This window comes from Schistocerca cancellata, chromosome 10 (assembly GCF_023864275.1).
Source record: "Schistocerca cancellata isolate TAMUIC-IGC-003103 chromosome 10, iqSchCanc2.1, whole genome shotgun sequence".
NCBI classification, from domain to species: domain Eukaryota; kingdom Metazoa; phylum Arthropoda; class Insecta; order Orthoptera; family Acrididae; genus Schistocerca; species Schistocerca cancellata.
In genome coordinates this window covers 114574094-114587201 of record NC_064635.1, presented here as the reverse complement: position 1 = coordinate 114587201, position 13108 = coordinate 114574094, and the positions used below count along the sequence as shown (strand labels likewise).

Genomic DNA, 13108 nt, shown 5'->3' with positions numbered 1-13108 from the left:
GATAGAAATTAGAAGGATATCTATTCGCATACCATAGGGATCCAGTATTAAAGTCAGAGTGTGGCAGAGATTTCGATGGCTTGTAATCAACACAAATATAGATAAACAAAACTATAAATGTTGCTTTGTTCAAAATAATATATATCTGAAAGTTCTTGATCGACTGCTTTGAAACAACGTTGAATTCTAATCTTGGCGTGGTTTTAGCTACCTAAATTTTAATATATCCATATTTTTAATACATATAATATATATAATATATAAATAGGGCAGACATTGTTACCAAAAATCTCAAAATGTACCTTCCTGACAGCAAATACCAAAGTTATATATTAGGATTATTGGTTTGTAGTTAGAATACTACTACACAATCTGAATTTGCAATAACAATAAACAAGGTTCAAGGTCAGACAGTGGGGGAGGGGGGGGGGACGAGATGAGCGAGGGGTGGCAGGAAAAAGATGTAGAAAGGGGGGAGGAGTAGTTGGACAGAGAGGGGGGGCAAGAGTAGATGGAGAGAGTCGAGGATTTGATGGGCTGAGAGAGAGGGAAAGATAGGGGCAGCACAGGACAGAGAGGGGAGAGGAGAAGATGGACAGAGAGAGTGGGAAGTAGGTGGAGACGGAAAAAGAAAGGAGACTGGGGAAGAAGGACAGAGACAGTGGAGAGAAGAAGATTAGGATGTATATCAAATTTTCATACATATTAGAAACGTGTGCTTTCTATTTCCTTTCATTTTCATTCAAGCAGACTCAGCCACAACAAGCATGGCCAGGTAAAGCTAGTGATAAAATTCTGACCGAATATCTAAAATCATTATAGGAAGTGACAAACTATTAATAAGTAGGATGTGTGAGAGAGTGACATACATTTGGAATTTCATATGAATATCAACTTCACAAGCGTGTAGATGTCATATGCAGAAAAATCATAGATCTGGACAACAGGCATCCATGTCATGTATCAGAATAATGTACAAAAGAATGGAGAAGAAAATTAAGGATGTGTTTCTTAACAATAATTTCGAGCTTAGGAAACTTAAGGACACAATAAAAAAGAGTTCTGATGAGACACTTGATAATTAGGTAAACTTATGGCTGAATAGGGGAAACAGGCTACTGTCACCTCACACAAATAATGGGTAAATGGTTAAGGAATTTTGAGCTCCTACTTCCATCACGATACTGGATATGCCTGTGCAGTATCACTACCCTTGACTTATATTCCTGTATGTCTGAGTCTGTGCTGAAGCCAGCTGTGTGGTTGCAAACAGCTGTGGCAGCGCAGCAGTACAGCAGCAGTCAGCAGACAGCCGGGGACAGCCCGGCGCAGCAGGTGTACTACAGCCGCTCCCAGGCTGCCGCCCCCACCACCCATGCCACCTACAGTCAGCCTGCCACCGCCACCACCACGCTGTCGGCCAGCTCCCCCTACCTGGCAGCGGCCCAGCAGCTGTACCACCAGCCCGCGGCAGCTGTCGCCTCACCATATCTCGCTGCTGCTGCCACACCAGCTGTTAGTGCTGCAGCACCGCTATTCTATCAGGTATACAGTCTCAGCTCAAAAGAGCCGTCACTGCAAACTACTCACATCTATGCTGCTTCAAGGCGCAACAAAGTGGTGACATTTCCCATCAGGATTCTCGTAATGTTACTAAGATAACTGTTTGTAGTGTTTTCATTACAGTGTCTGACAGAAACATAAAGCATCCAGAACTGGAGGAGGGAACCAAAAGTAACTCCACAGCTGGAAGGCGTTTATGATGTTACTTTAGTGATTACAAAATCGAGTTAAATTTATGAAGAACGTGGCAGTATGAACTCTATCTGGCCTCGATGCATACACTGATTCAGTAGAAAAGGGTGTTATAAAGCTATTGTTTCCTCTTCTCAGGCAAACTGCCCTATAACTGTTTAACTAGTCCTTGATATCCTGGATACTGGCGATAGGACAGAATTAATGTCCGATCTTGTCCCACATGTGTTCTAATGAGGACAGACTGCAGACCTTGCTGGCCACAGGAGTAAGTCAGCACCATGTAGACCATTCATAGACATGTGCCGTGTAACGCGAACACTGATCTGTTCAAAAATAGCGCCCTGACACTGTCGCATCCAAGGTAAAACATGGGCACACACGAAGTCCTTGACGTATCGTTGTACCGCCAGAGTTCCCTCGGTCAATAAAAGTCAGATTTGGCGTCACAGCCAATGGCTTCCCAAACTGTGACTCCATGAGTAACATCAACCCTCTGCAAAATGCCAGAAGAATGGGACTTTTCTCCAGGTTTCCATAATACTCGCTGATAATGGTCATGAGTGGTAGTGCAGTCCTGCACTGCTATTCATAGTTGGCACAATAACGCACCATACATCAGCAGTGCAAGCTTCCCAGATATGGGTCTGCAGCTTGTGGTCTAGTGGCCAGCTTTGCTATCTCTGGATTACGGGGTCCCGGGTTCGATTTCCAGCTGGGTTGGGGTTTTCTCTGCCCAGGGACTGGGTGTTTGTGTTGTCCTCATCATTTCATCGTCACAATTCGTAAAAGTGGCTGGATTGCACTGTATTAAGACTTTGACAGTGTACGGGCGCCGATGACCGCGCAGTTGAGCGCCCCACAAACCGAACATCATCATCATCACATCCCAGACATGGGAACACTCGAAACGGAGCCGTTTCTGTTGTATGTTAGTGGTGCCTTGTGCATTTGATGGTAACACCCTACTCTGGCTGTGGCTAGTCTCCAACCAGTTTTGTGAGATCATACAGAGAATGGTGCAGGGAATCAATTACTTGTTCTAGATGGCAGATGCAGATGCAAATGCGTTATGATATGCTTCTGCATAACACGGAAATCTGTTGCTATGTTAGTGGTGCCTTGTGCATTTGATGGTAACACCCTACTCTGGCTGTGGCTAGTCTCCAACCAGTTTTGTGAGATCATACAGAGAATGGTGCAAGGAATCAATTACTTGTTCTAGATGGCAGATGCAGATGCAAATGCGTTATGATATGCTTCTGCATAACACGGAAATACTCCCTTGTGGAGGTCAGACGTGGTCACCGGGACCTTGACGACTCGGATACCTGCTCTCACATTTCCTTGCACTCCAAAATCGGGCCACTATCACATCTGAAAGTTCCAGAAATCAGGATAAAGCACGCCTCGACCACTTAGACCAACGCAGGTACGCACTGAGACCCCTGTCTAACTTTGCCACGTGCTGACAACGCTATCTCAGACAAGTATGTGGAATCTCCGTGTCCTTAACACTGATCACTGATGAGCTGATGGTGTTCACGCCCTTATACACACTAGCACTCCTGGTAATAGAACTAAACACGAACATCTCTAATGCAACTCTTCTGGCCGTTCCACCTCTCAGGGAATTGCATCCACATCAAAGGTGTAGACGCATATGAAGTTACATTGACATCTGATCATGTTTTCTGGTTACTTCACTATTTTGTTATGCTTTGTATTTGCCAAATTATGCGGGGTCCTTATCAGATAAGTGAATATCAAAGTTTTAAACATGGCTGCACGTTCAGAGACTGTTTCTAGGTGACATCTGCAAGAAATGAGCCCTTAGTCACTATTTTTAGACTTAATTAACCTGGTTTCGACACTACTAGGAGTACCTTCATCAGAATTGAAAACATTTAAAGTGGTCTATGACATATTCACAGAGTTATAGGGTAAGACATTTTTATATAAAGACTGTAAGTACTGAATAACATTAAAAGACACAGGCAGTACTTACATGTCACATATAAAATAATTAACACGCCAAAAGGGCTTTAGTCACAAAATATTTAAGATTGATTAAGTGAAGGCGAGCCACTATGGGCTACTCATACCTGTACGGCCACAGGATGCAGACTGGCGTATCAGTCGAGGCGGTCATGGAGAAGTGAGAATGAGTTATCAATCAGTTTTCAAGGTGTTTCACGACATCATGAACACGAGAACGTTTACTGCACGCTGGTTTTCGTGACTGCCCACAAGCACTCAAACAGCCTGCCAAACCGAGGCTGCAGTGGAAATATTGGAGCCGTGTCGGGCCAATACAGACAACTTCCTTTGCCACCTAATCATCATGGACGAGTGTTGGCTGCGACCCTGAAATGAAGAAGCGAAGAAATGGTGGAAACAGGTGAATTTAGGCAAGGTGTTTTTTGGAACGGTTATAGCGTGATGGTAACAGGTTATACACCATGTTGGGTGGTGCTGGCAAAATCTGACGAGTTTAAGGGAAGCTGTCGGACGAACCGCCCGGATGGAAATTTTAAGGGAACGTTTTTGCTCCATGGTGACAACCCAGTTCATTCAGCACAGGATGCACTCAAAGATGCTGCTTTTTTGGACTATATAATTTTGCATCAGTCCCCACTGTCTCCTGACTTTGCACCCAATGATTATTTCCTCTTATCTTGCATGAAGAAGCCATTGAGTCGTAGGCATATCCAGAAAGAGGAAGAGGTGATTTTCATGGTCGAACTTCCCTGAACCGCGAAAACGCGGAGGTCTGCAACCGAGGCTCTGCCAAGTCTTCCACCGTTCTGAAAAACGTGCCGCAAGAAAGGTGACAATATAAAGAAAGACTAAACGACAAGTTCGACTATCACAAATTTATTCATTTCAGGTGATTACAAAATCTATGTGATTACCCATGTGTAAGCAAATATATGTTTGGAAATTCATATGATGTTTCTTGTCTTAATGTTAAATATCAACAACTATTCAGAGAACAATACATGTTTAATGGATGTAAATTTCATTTTGATCTCAGTGATGTTTACTGTGTTTGCAGATTTTGTCAATTTTTATGTGCTGTGTTCATTGTGACTGCGGTCAGACTGTCTCACTGGTAACAATCGCTGTCTTACAGGGAGGAGTATCAGCAGGTGTGAACCCACTATCGGCGCTGCTGCAGCCCCAGGGTCTGGGACTTGGGCTCAACCTGCCAGTGATCATCCTGAGGGTCCCCTCAGCTGGACACGGCCCAGCCACGGCCACTCTGCTGGGAGGTGCTGGCACTGCTGACCCCCTGCAGGCGCTGCTCTACCAGTACATGCAGCAGCAGCTGGCCACTGTAAGTAGCTACCAGTACAAGCCCAAGCAGCTGACAGCTCTAAGTAGACAGTGGTGTATGCACAAGCTTAAGTAGATAGTAATAGATAAAATAACAGCTGGCAGCTGTACATAACTACCAGCACATGAAAAAGCAGCTGGCTGCTGTAAGTAGTTATGCGAAGATGCAGCAGCAGCTGCCAGCTGTAAGTAGCTATCAGCAGCTGCTGTAAGCAGATGCCACTAGATACAGCATTATCTGGAAGCTTTAAGTAGTTGTCAGTACATGCATCAGCAGCAGTTGGCAGCTATAAATTGCTACTGGTATATGCAGCAGCAACTAGCTGCTGTAAGTACATACCTGTACATACAGCAGCAGCTAGCTGCTGTAAGAATGTGCCAGTACATGTAGAGATGGCTGCTGTAAGTAGAGATGCAAAAATGCAGCAGCAGCTGGCAGCTGTAAGTTGCGACCAGTACATGCAGCAGCAACTGGCAGCTCTAAGTAGAGTAACTGTGCCACAGCACTGTGTGCATTGGCTGAGCGTGACTGCCTTTAAAATCAAAACATTACAGCTGTTAAGTGAACAGTCATACAATATAACATGTTTTCGTAACATACTTCCATCCTGTGCTGTCATATGGAATAAAAATGTGTGTTTTGAAGAGATTTAGTCCATTTCATAAAATTAAACAATTTTATTTCAAGACTAATTGATACCATCTAAATATATAATGTCATTGATACTAGTGGAGTCCAGCCATTCACTTATAAAGATGAGAAAATCCTGACCTTACGTTTCATATATGAATTGTTTATATTGGCGCTCAATGCTTTGTTCTTGAGCAAAATAAGACTTAAATACTAAATTAGAAAAATTGGTGAGATTCACCAAAATTTTGGTCATGTTGAAACTGAAAATTATTTATATTAGAAAATAACTGGAACTTGTGCAATACTCAGAGAACTCGATACTAAGCACCTAAAAAATATGAAAACAGTGCCACTGGAATATGAAAGTCCAGACATTTGCAGAATTTAGACCAAGTGCTAAATCGAAAAAGACGTTTCACTGTAATGCTGTGGTGAAATAAATACTCACCTATTATATAGAGCAGGGTCTATTAGGCTGTTACAGTATATTCTAAATGCACTGTTGTCCAAAATTACTAAAAGCAAACAGAATTTACTTTTATATCTTGAAGATGTGCTGACACTGTGATAAACAATTTTCTTAAAGCAGATGCTGCCACCTACTGCGAAAATTCAGAAACAAAAACAAATCACAAGGTGTAAACTATATACTACAACCAGGAAGAGCGTGTTTGTTTTATTAACTGAGCCACACAAAAAAATAAAATCTGTGTTTAGCACACCTGCTACATAAGCACTGAGCAGGTTACCAGTTTTTATTAGTTTCACCAACATCAATGAAAAATATTTTTAATTACTATGGATATGTCTGCTTTCTCAATGTCAGAAAAAGACGTCATGCATTCAGGTTTTTATCATTTGTTTTGCCAATGAAAACCAGCGACAACAATTTCTCATGATAAAAAATATGCAGTTGACTAACTAATCGAACGTAGCTTATAATGGTAACTAAATAAATTCCACTAATGTGCAAATGATATTAAAAATAATAATTTATCTATTCCTGCCACTGAGGTAGGAGTAGTATGAGATATTACAGGGCTCCCGACAGTGGCCGAAATCTATCAGTACTATTTCATTAGTGATGCTATCTTACGATTTACTCCTCTTTGCTATGGCTGTACCTCTGACAATATTATGGTGATAAGACAATCCCTTATTTTTTCATTACTTTCAAAGGAGATTAACTCACATATTACCAAAATAATTTGTTTTTAATAATTCTGCAATCGATTCGAAGGTCTTGCATTTCCTGCTAGTTAAATTTACATGCCTAAGCTAATGTCTTCTTGCTGAAATTTTTCACACCGACTAAATTTAGACAAGTTTTCCTTAAAAATAAGAATAGGGCATAAAGTTGGTCATGGATCAAATTTTTGTTCTTTTTTTAAGCCTCTTTTATTATTAGAAGTGAACAGCTTGACTCAGTTAGTATTGACAATATAGGACCAAGTCAAGAAATTTTCAAATAAAGACAGTAGATTTTCTACATAAATCAAGAAAGTAAGTTACGTTTGGCACCTCAGGATGTGAACACTGTCACATACTCATTATAAATTGGAACGTTGTCACTTACGCCTCTGGAGCCTAGAGAGGATTGTGTCGATCAAACTGGTGCGGAACCTTCTGGCGGAACCTAAGGTTCCACAACCAAGCAGGAAAGAGAGAGGAATGTTCGCATTGCTTTATGGGAAGACCGAGACTGTGATCTGGAGTAATCTCTCACGACTGACCACACCACAAAGTATGGTAACTTTAAAGTTATCTCACTTGGTATTAGAAATACAGGGTGTTTCGAAAAGATAAACGGTATTTCACAAAATTCTGCTACATGAATAAGGACAGAAACTGGGGCAAATTTAAAGTCACACATGGAACTGTAAAGCTATTGCTATCAAAAGAAGCACCCTATACAATAGGTCTCACACAACTGTGAAGTAATTTTGTGACTTAGGTTTAGGACCAATGTTTTCATTTGCCTTTTACAAATGTTCATTGTTGCCTTCACTGGGTGCATAAAAAACGTACAGGCAACAGTTAAACTAGTAATTTACTTATGCCAGTGGGTCTAGGATTACTACACACAGTAGTGTTACTATGTGGTGTCACAGTTCATCCAGAGTTGTTAAAACGCTGGTTGATGCTAGCAGCAAGTGCATATTTGCAGTGGTACATCAAACGGATAACAATTCTAGACAGGCCTTAAGATGAAGACATACTTACTTCTAAATGTATGCAAATAAATTAAAACAATAAATACATGAGTGGGAAAACATGGTATGCCAATAGTCTTTCTTCTCTGTAAGAAAATATATCACACCTGATGTCCCCGTTTAGCATTATAGAGCCAACATGAAAGAAAATAAGGTTCCAGTGTGCAGTAAAATCTATGCCAATGTGAGGATGTAGCTAAAACATGTTATGGAATAACATAAGAAATAAAAAAATAATTAAGCAACTTAGGCAATATCATTTGTGAAACTTTCAACGACTGTAAGATACATATGAGCTCAAAATAAAATGGAGAATGAAGTAACCACTTCTCTATTAAAATCACTTGCTTAGTTGGCCTCCACTCTGAAACTCAAACCACCTAATGATGCACATTTATCCATACATTTTGCTGCCTTCAGTAAAATATTTCATAAAGCGAAGGTAAAAAAACCTCACCCAGTTATACTTGCAGAAAAAAACAGTAACAAATAAACTATAGAAATACATCTTTATAACACCTGATAGATGACACTCGATGAAAAATTGAAATACACTCAGCGCATGACTATAGCCTTCCATAAGAATCTCTTCTGATGTCATGATCATGTTTCCTTTCGTCTTCCACTTTTCTAAAGTATTAGTCATGGTTTGTTTTGTTCTCGGATTTCAGTTGCTACAATATCTATCAGTAATACATATTTACATTTGTGACTATGTGATTGAGGTAAATAAAGAGGTAAGCTGACAAATGAAAAGGCTGACTAAGGCTTCTATCATTCTTGCAGCAGTCATACCTCCAGCAGCCCCTGGTCTCGGCCCCTGCATCTCCAGTGTACACTGATGCACAGGCTCAGACACAGCCACAGCTGCAAACTCAACAGCTGAAGACTGTCTACATCCAGCCTCAGGCTCAGCTGCACGTGCAGCAGCAACAGGCACAGCAGCAGGTGCAAGGCCTCACAGCTGACAAGTACCAGCAGCAGCTGCAAGGCCTCACAGCTGACAAATACTCACAGCAGCTGCAGTCCATGACAGCTGACAAGTACCAGCCACAACAGCAGCTGCAGCAGCAGCAGACAGTCTACTACCAGGCACAGCAGCAACAGCAGCAGCAGCAACAACAACAGCAGCAGCAACAGCAGCAGCTAGCTGACAGGTGAGTTTACAGCAGGACTTCAGGGTAACCAGATTCTATAAAACTTACAACTATGAGCCAGACTGTCTTATAAAATTCCATCATTATTGTCAATGGGAAAGTGTTAGTACAATTCTCAGTCAATGAACGTCTGAGTGAGCAGAAATAGTTGCGCTACATTGGCTTCTATGCAGTGGTTATAGGTCATTCGATTGTTACACAGTGACACATCACACTTATGACATATATATCAGATATTAATTACCTTTCCCATTTATACCTGAATTATTTTTAATGGACTGTACTATTTGAGTAGCTCAACCTTTTATAAATTTGTACACCCAAAGTTTGTAAATTCACTTACCTTTACTTATGTACTTCATTTTTATTGGTAGTAATCCATTTTCATATTGAAGGCCATATTCTGCTTTTATTCCTACAAAAACAAAGGAGGGTACATCTAATGGAAATTACGTCCTAATTCTTACTATACCATTCCCAGAAATTTTATCTACTGCTGTCTGCAAGAAAGAGCAGTTACAGAGCTTTCTCATTTGCACAAGTACTAAGTGTACATAGATATTATTAATCAAAAGGTCGTTCATATGTATAACATATTTGCATTGTCCAGAAATTTAACCATGTGGTACTACATTCGTCATTCTCCAGAACCAACACATTCTTTCCTTGTTTTAATTGAACAAAGAACCAGCTTTTTGGCTCAATCAGTTAAATGCTATCCAAATCATTTGGTGATAACCTCATTAAACTCATCAAATATGGATTTTTCTAAGAGAATCTCATGATACAAACAAAAATTAAATAAAAACTTCATAAACAATACCAATTTGTGATTTTTTGTTTTTAATGTCTGCTACATTTGGTAACTGTATAAATGGTATTCTCAGCCAAACAGTGGTTCTACACACCAAACCATGAAGTATAAAGTAAATTGTTTCTGCCTTAATGTGTTACAACACAAGTCAGAAATTTAGCATCCCAAATGAAAAATGTCTTCAAGGGAACTAGATGACAGTTATAGACATCTTTCGCACCACATTTTTAGAAAGATGTTTACTGCTGGCATGTTTTAATGTGAGTGACATTTATGATGTGTCAAATATCACGCAAAAGACATAACTAAAGTGTTATAAAAACTTTGCAGAATAAGAGTGCACAATTTTATTTGATAATGCATATTTTGGAGATTTTTTATAGTTGTAGTAGTTTAAGAATTCAGTGCTACTTCTGGTTGCAAAAACTGTTGTAGAACTATGTTCTCAATAATCTCAGTTCTCCTTAAAACAACCTTTATGACCCTTGTTTCTTATTACACTCGCAAACCAATTATGAAATTTGAATATAATTTGTGACTTATCAGTCACTGCATATTTATAGAGTTTAATGTGATATTTTCATCGGTACTAGCCGTTTAATGTCTCTTTGTTGTTATAGATTTCGCTTTTCTACCAGAATTATGAATTTTTCATGAGATGCGTATTTATGAACTCATCAAAAGTATTCTTAAAACAGTGTTGCATATATTCTAAAATGCAGTAGTTCTGGTAATCACATACGTTTCTCTTTTCCATCGACAACATATTCTACTCCACTTAACAATTAATTCCTTTAGCTGTCTTTTCTATTAGATTTTCGGGACTGTTCTCTACTTTCAAATAATGTTACAAATTCATTATGAAGCACTTTGACTTTTACATTAGAAAACTCTTATTATATATCACATCCTTCCCTGATATTTGTTCAGCATAAAACACTGTGCTCTGGTATCATTAATGATTGTATGGAAATGTCTTGTAACAGTAGGGTTCAACATTATTTATTTTCAGCAATTATTCACCTTAGAGCAACAGTGCATTAATAATAGGCTGCGTATAAAATTTTTAAGAATGAGTTATCTGTGAAAATGTTATGGATCAAATTTTCTTTTCGTGTGACAAGTGGCTGAACAACTGTTATGGATATCTTACAAATAAGTAATAGTATCCTTGTAGAACTCTGCATTACGATATAATAATAAAAGCAGCTTGCTTCTGTAAAAACTCATATGTACACTTTTCAGGGCTCTTAGCTACACAAACTCTTTTCTTTCTCTTTAGTATGCGTGCACGTATTATAGTGTCAATACCTGCAGAGGAAGGTAGCCTGTAAGAAAAGCATTCTGATGTCTAAAGACAGATGTTGGGCAGAAAATAGTTTTAGAAAAGTAATAACTGTTTCAAGGAAAGTGTTGCTGAATGGGTAGTTTTCTCTCAGTACTTCAATCTTCTAAGTCAGCCTGGGTAAAATAATACCAGTACATTCTGCATGGAAGTCTGAAACTCAATATCAGTCCTGCAACTTTTTTGTTATATTAGTCAAGATTTTACATTGCATTTTAAATAAAAGGTTTGACTTCATTTCATAAGTTGGTAGCAAGTAATTTCACATGTTTGTGTGATGTTCACAGGTACCGTATCTACACTCGCCAGCCTACAGACGACAAATATGGCGGTGCATCAGCTGTGTACAGCGCCAAGAAGGCTGCTGCAGCCAAGGGACGCAAAACTGCTGAGTCCGAGTATCCCCATCAGTACAAATTTGTGTCTGCTTGAAAAGGGTCCTTATTTTCCAGTGGAAAGGATTCTGTACATTCCACTGTTGGAAAGACACTTTACTTGTCCTTTACATTGCATATCACGAACAATATGTTATTTATAAAATTGTCATATTACATTGGTCTTACATCTGAAGGCTGATCGATGTGTGCAACAACATTTCTGACATGGCTCTAACAAAAAAACATGTGTTCTGTCATATAGTAATATATTGCAGCCATTCAGCTCCCGTCTAACATCATCAGGTTTCAGTTATGATGGTTACCCATTCATCTTACACAATTTTGTTGAATGTGAGCAGAAGTCCAAGAAAATAATATCTGAAACAACCAACTGACAGAAATCCAGAACGCATTATCTTTATGATCTCATCCTGCTAAACAATCCGTTACATAAGATACGAAAAAATAAATATGGCAGGCAAAAGTAGTGTACTTGCTTTCCTTCAGAATCAGATGGATCAGTGTGAGTTCATATAATCTATAAAAATCACTGTCCATATATGTATTGGTTTTCTGCTAAGATTTATTTCTGTTATTGTATTTTCTATCATATCTTGATGATTTAAAAGTTTTGAACAATGGATCATATGCACTGATATCACATATTGGTATTTGTTTCCAAAAAAAGTAGTATTTAGACACAGAAAAGAATTTCTGCAACTTTTAAAGTCTGGAAACACTTTGAAAGAAATGAAGGAACGTTTTTAGAGGTCAAAAATATAAGATTTTTCATTAATTGTTGTATAATAGATGAATCAGTAGTGGAAAAATATGTTCACCACATCTCCCAAAATCATGACAACCATACTTCACTGAGAATCTCTGACTTAGTTATAAGCAGACACTTGCTTAAAAAAGAAAGTTTGTCTAATTTTTGTATCTATAGTGTGTGCCAAGTTATCTACACCATGTAAAGCAGTGTTCCACAAGTTAGAAGACTGAGAAGCTTCTGTTACATAGATCTAGAAGTGGATACTTCTTTGAAGACTACTTCAGTAGCTTGCTAATGTAAAAAGCTAAAGTATAAACATGGAAATTAATTTTGACAAATGTTGCTACCTTAAATGGTCTGCATCTTTGTATTTTTTTGTTAATTTTCTGTATTTTTGTTATGTATTTTTATACTTTTGTAATAAATGTCTTTTGTATAAAATGATAATTGTAATTTGTTGTGATCCTTCCTCTGTGAACCTACAAATAGCGATTTTATAATTATGAGCTGTATTGATGGTTTCAATATAATGATACAGAAAAAAAAATCTACAGATTGCTGAAATCACTTTGATACATAGACTTATCCTGCTAATTTATCCATGGATGTGTATAATAATCTAAATTACCTTGACATAAAAATATCTGTAATTATATGTCTACTTTTGAAACATGGATGGCACAAGTTTATAACGTGAATTCA

At 38.7% G+C, this 13108-nt stretch overlaps 1 protein-coding gene across 1 annotated transcript in view; it reads left to right on the top strand.

Annotated features, from left to right (window-relative positions):
- The window catches only part of LOC126106805 (ras-interacting protein RIP3-like), a 64874-nt gene extending 52042 nt beyond the window's left edge, over nucleotides 1-12832 (top strand). The window contains exons 5-8 of the mRNA XM_049913196.1: nucleotides 1274-1545; nucleotides 4892-5095; nucleotides 8728-9098; nucleotides 11545-12832. Of these exons, the coding sequence (XP_049769153.1) occupies nucleotides 1274-1545; nucleotides 4892-5095; nucleotides 8728-9098; nucleotides 11545-11689 (992 nt within the window). The 3' untranslated portion in view covers nucleotides 11690-12832. The remainder of the gene's footprint in view (nucleotides 1-1273; nucleotides 1546-4891; nucleotides 5096-8727; nucleotides 9099-11544) is intronic.
- The last annotated feature ends 276 nt before the right edge of the window (nucleotides 12833-13108 follow it).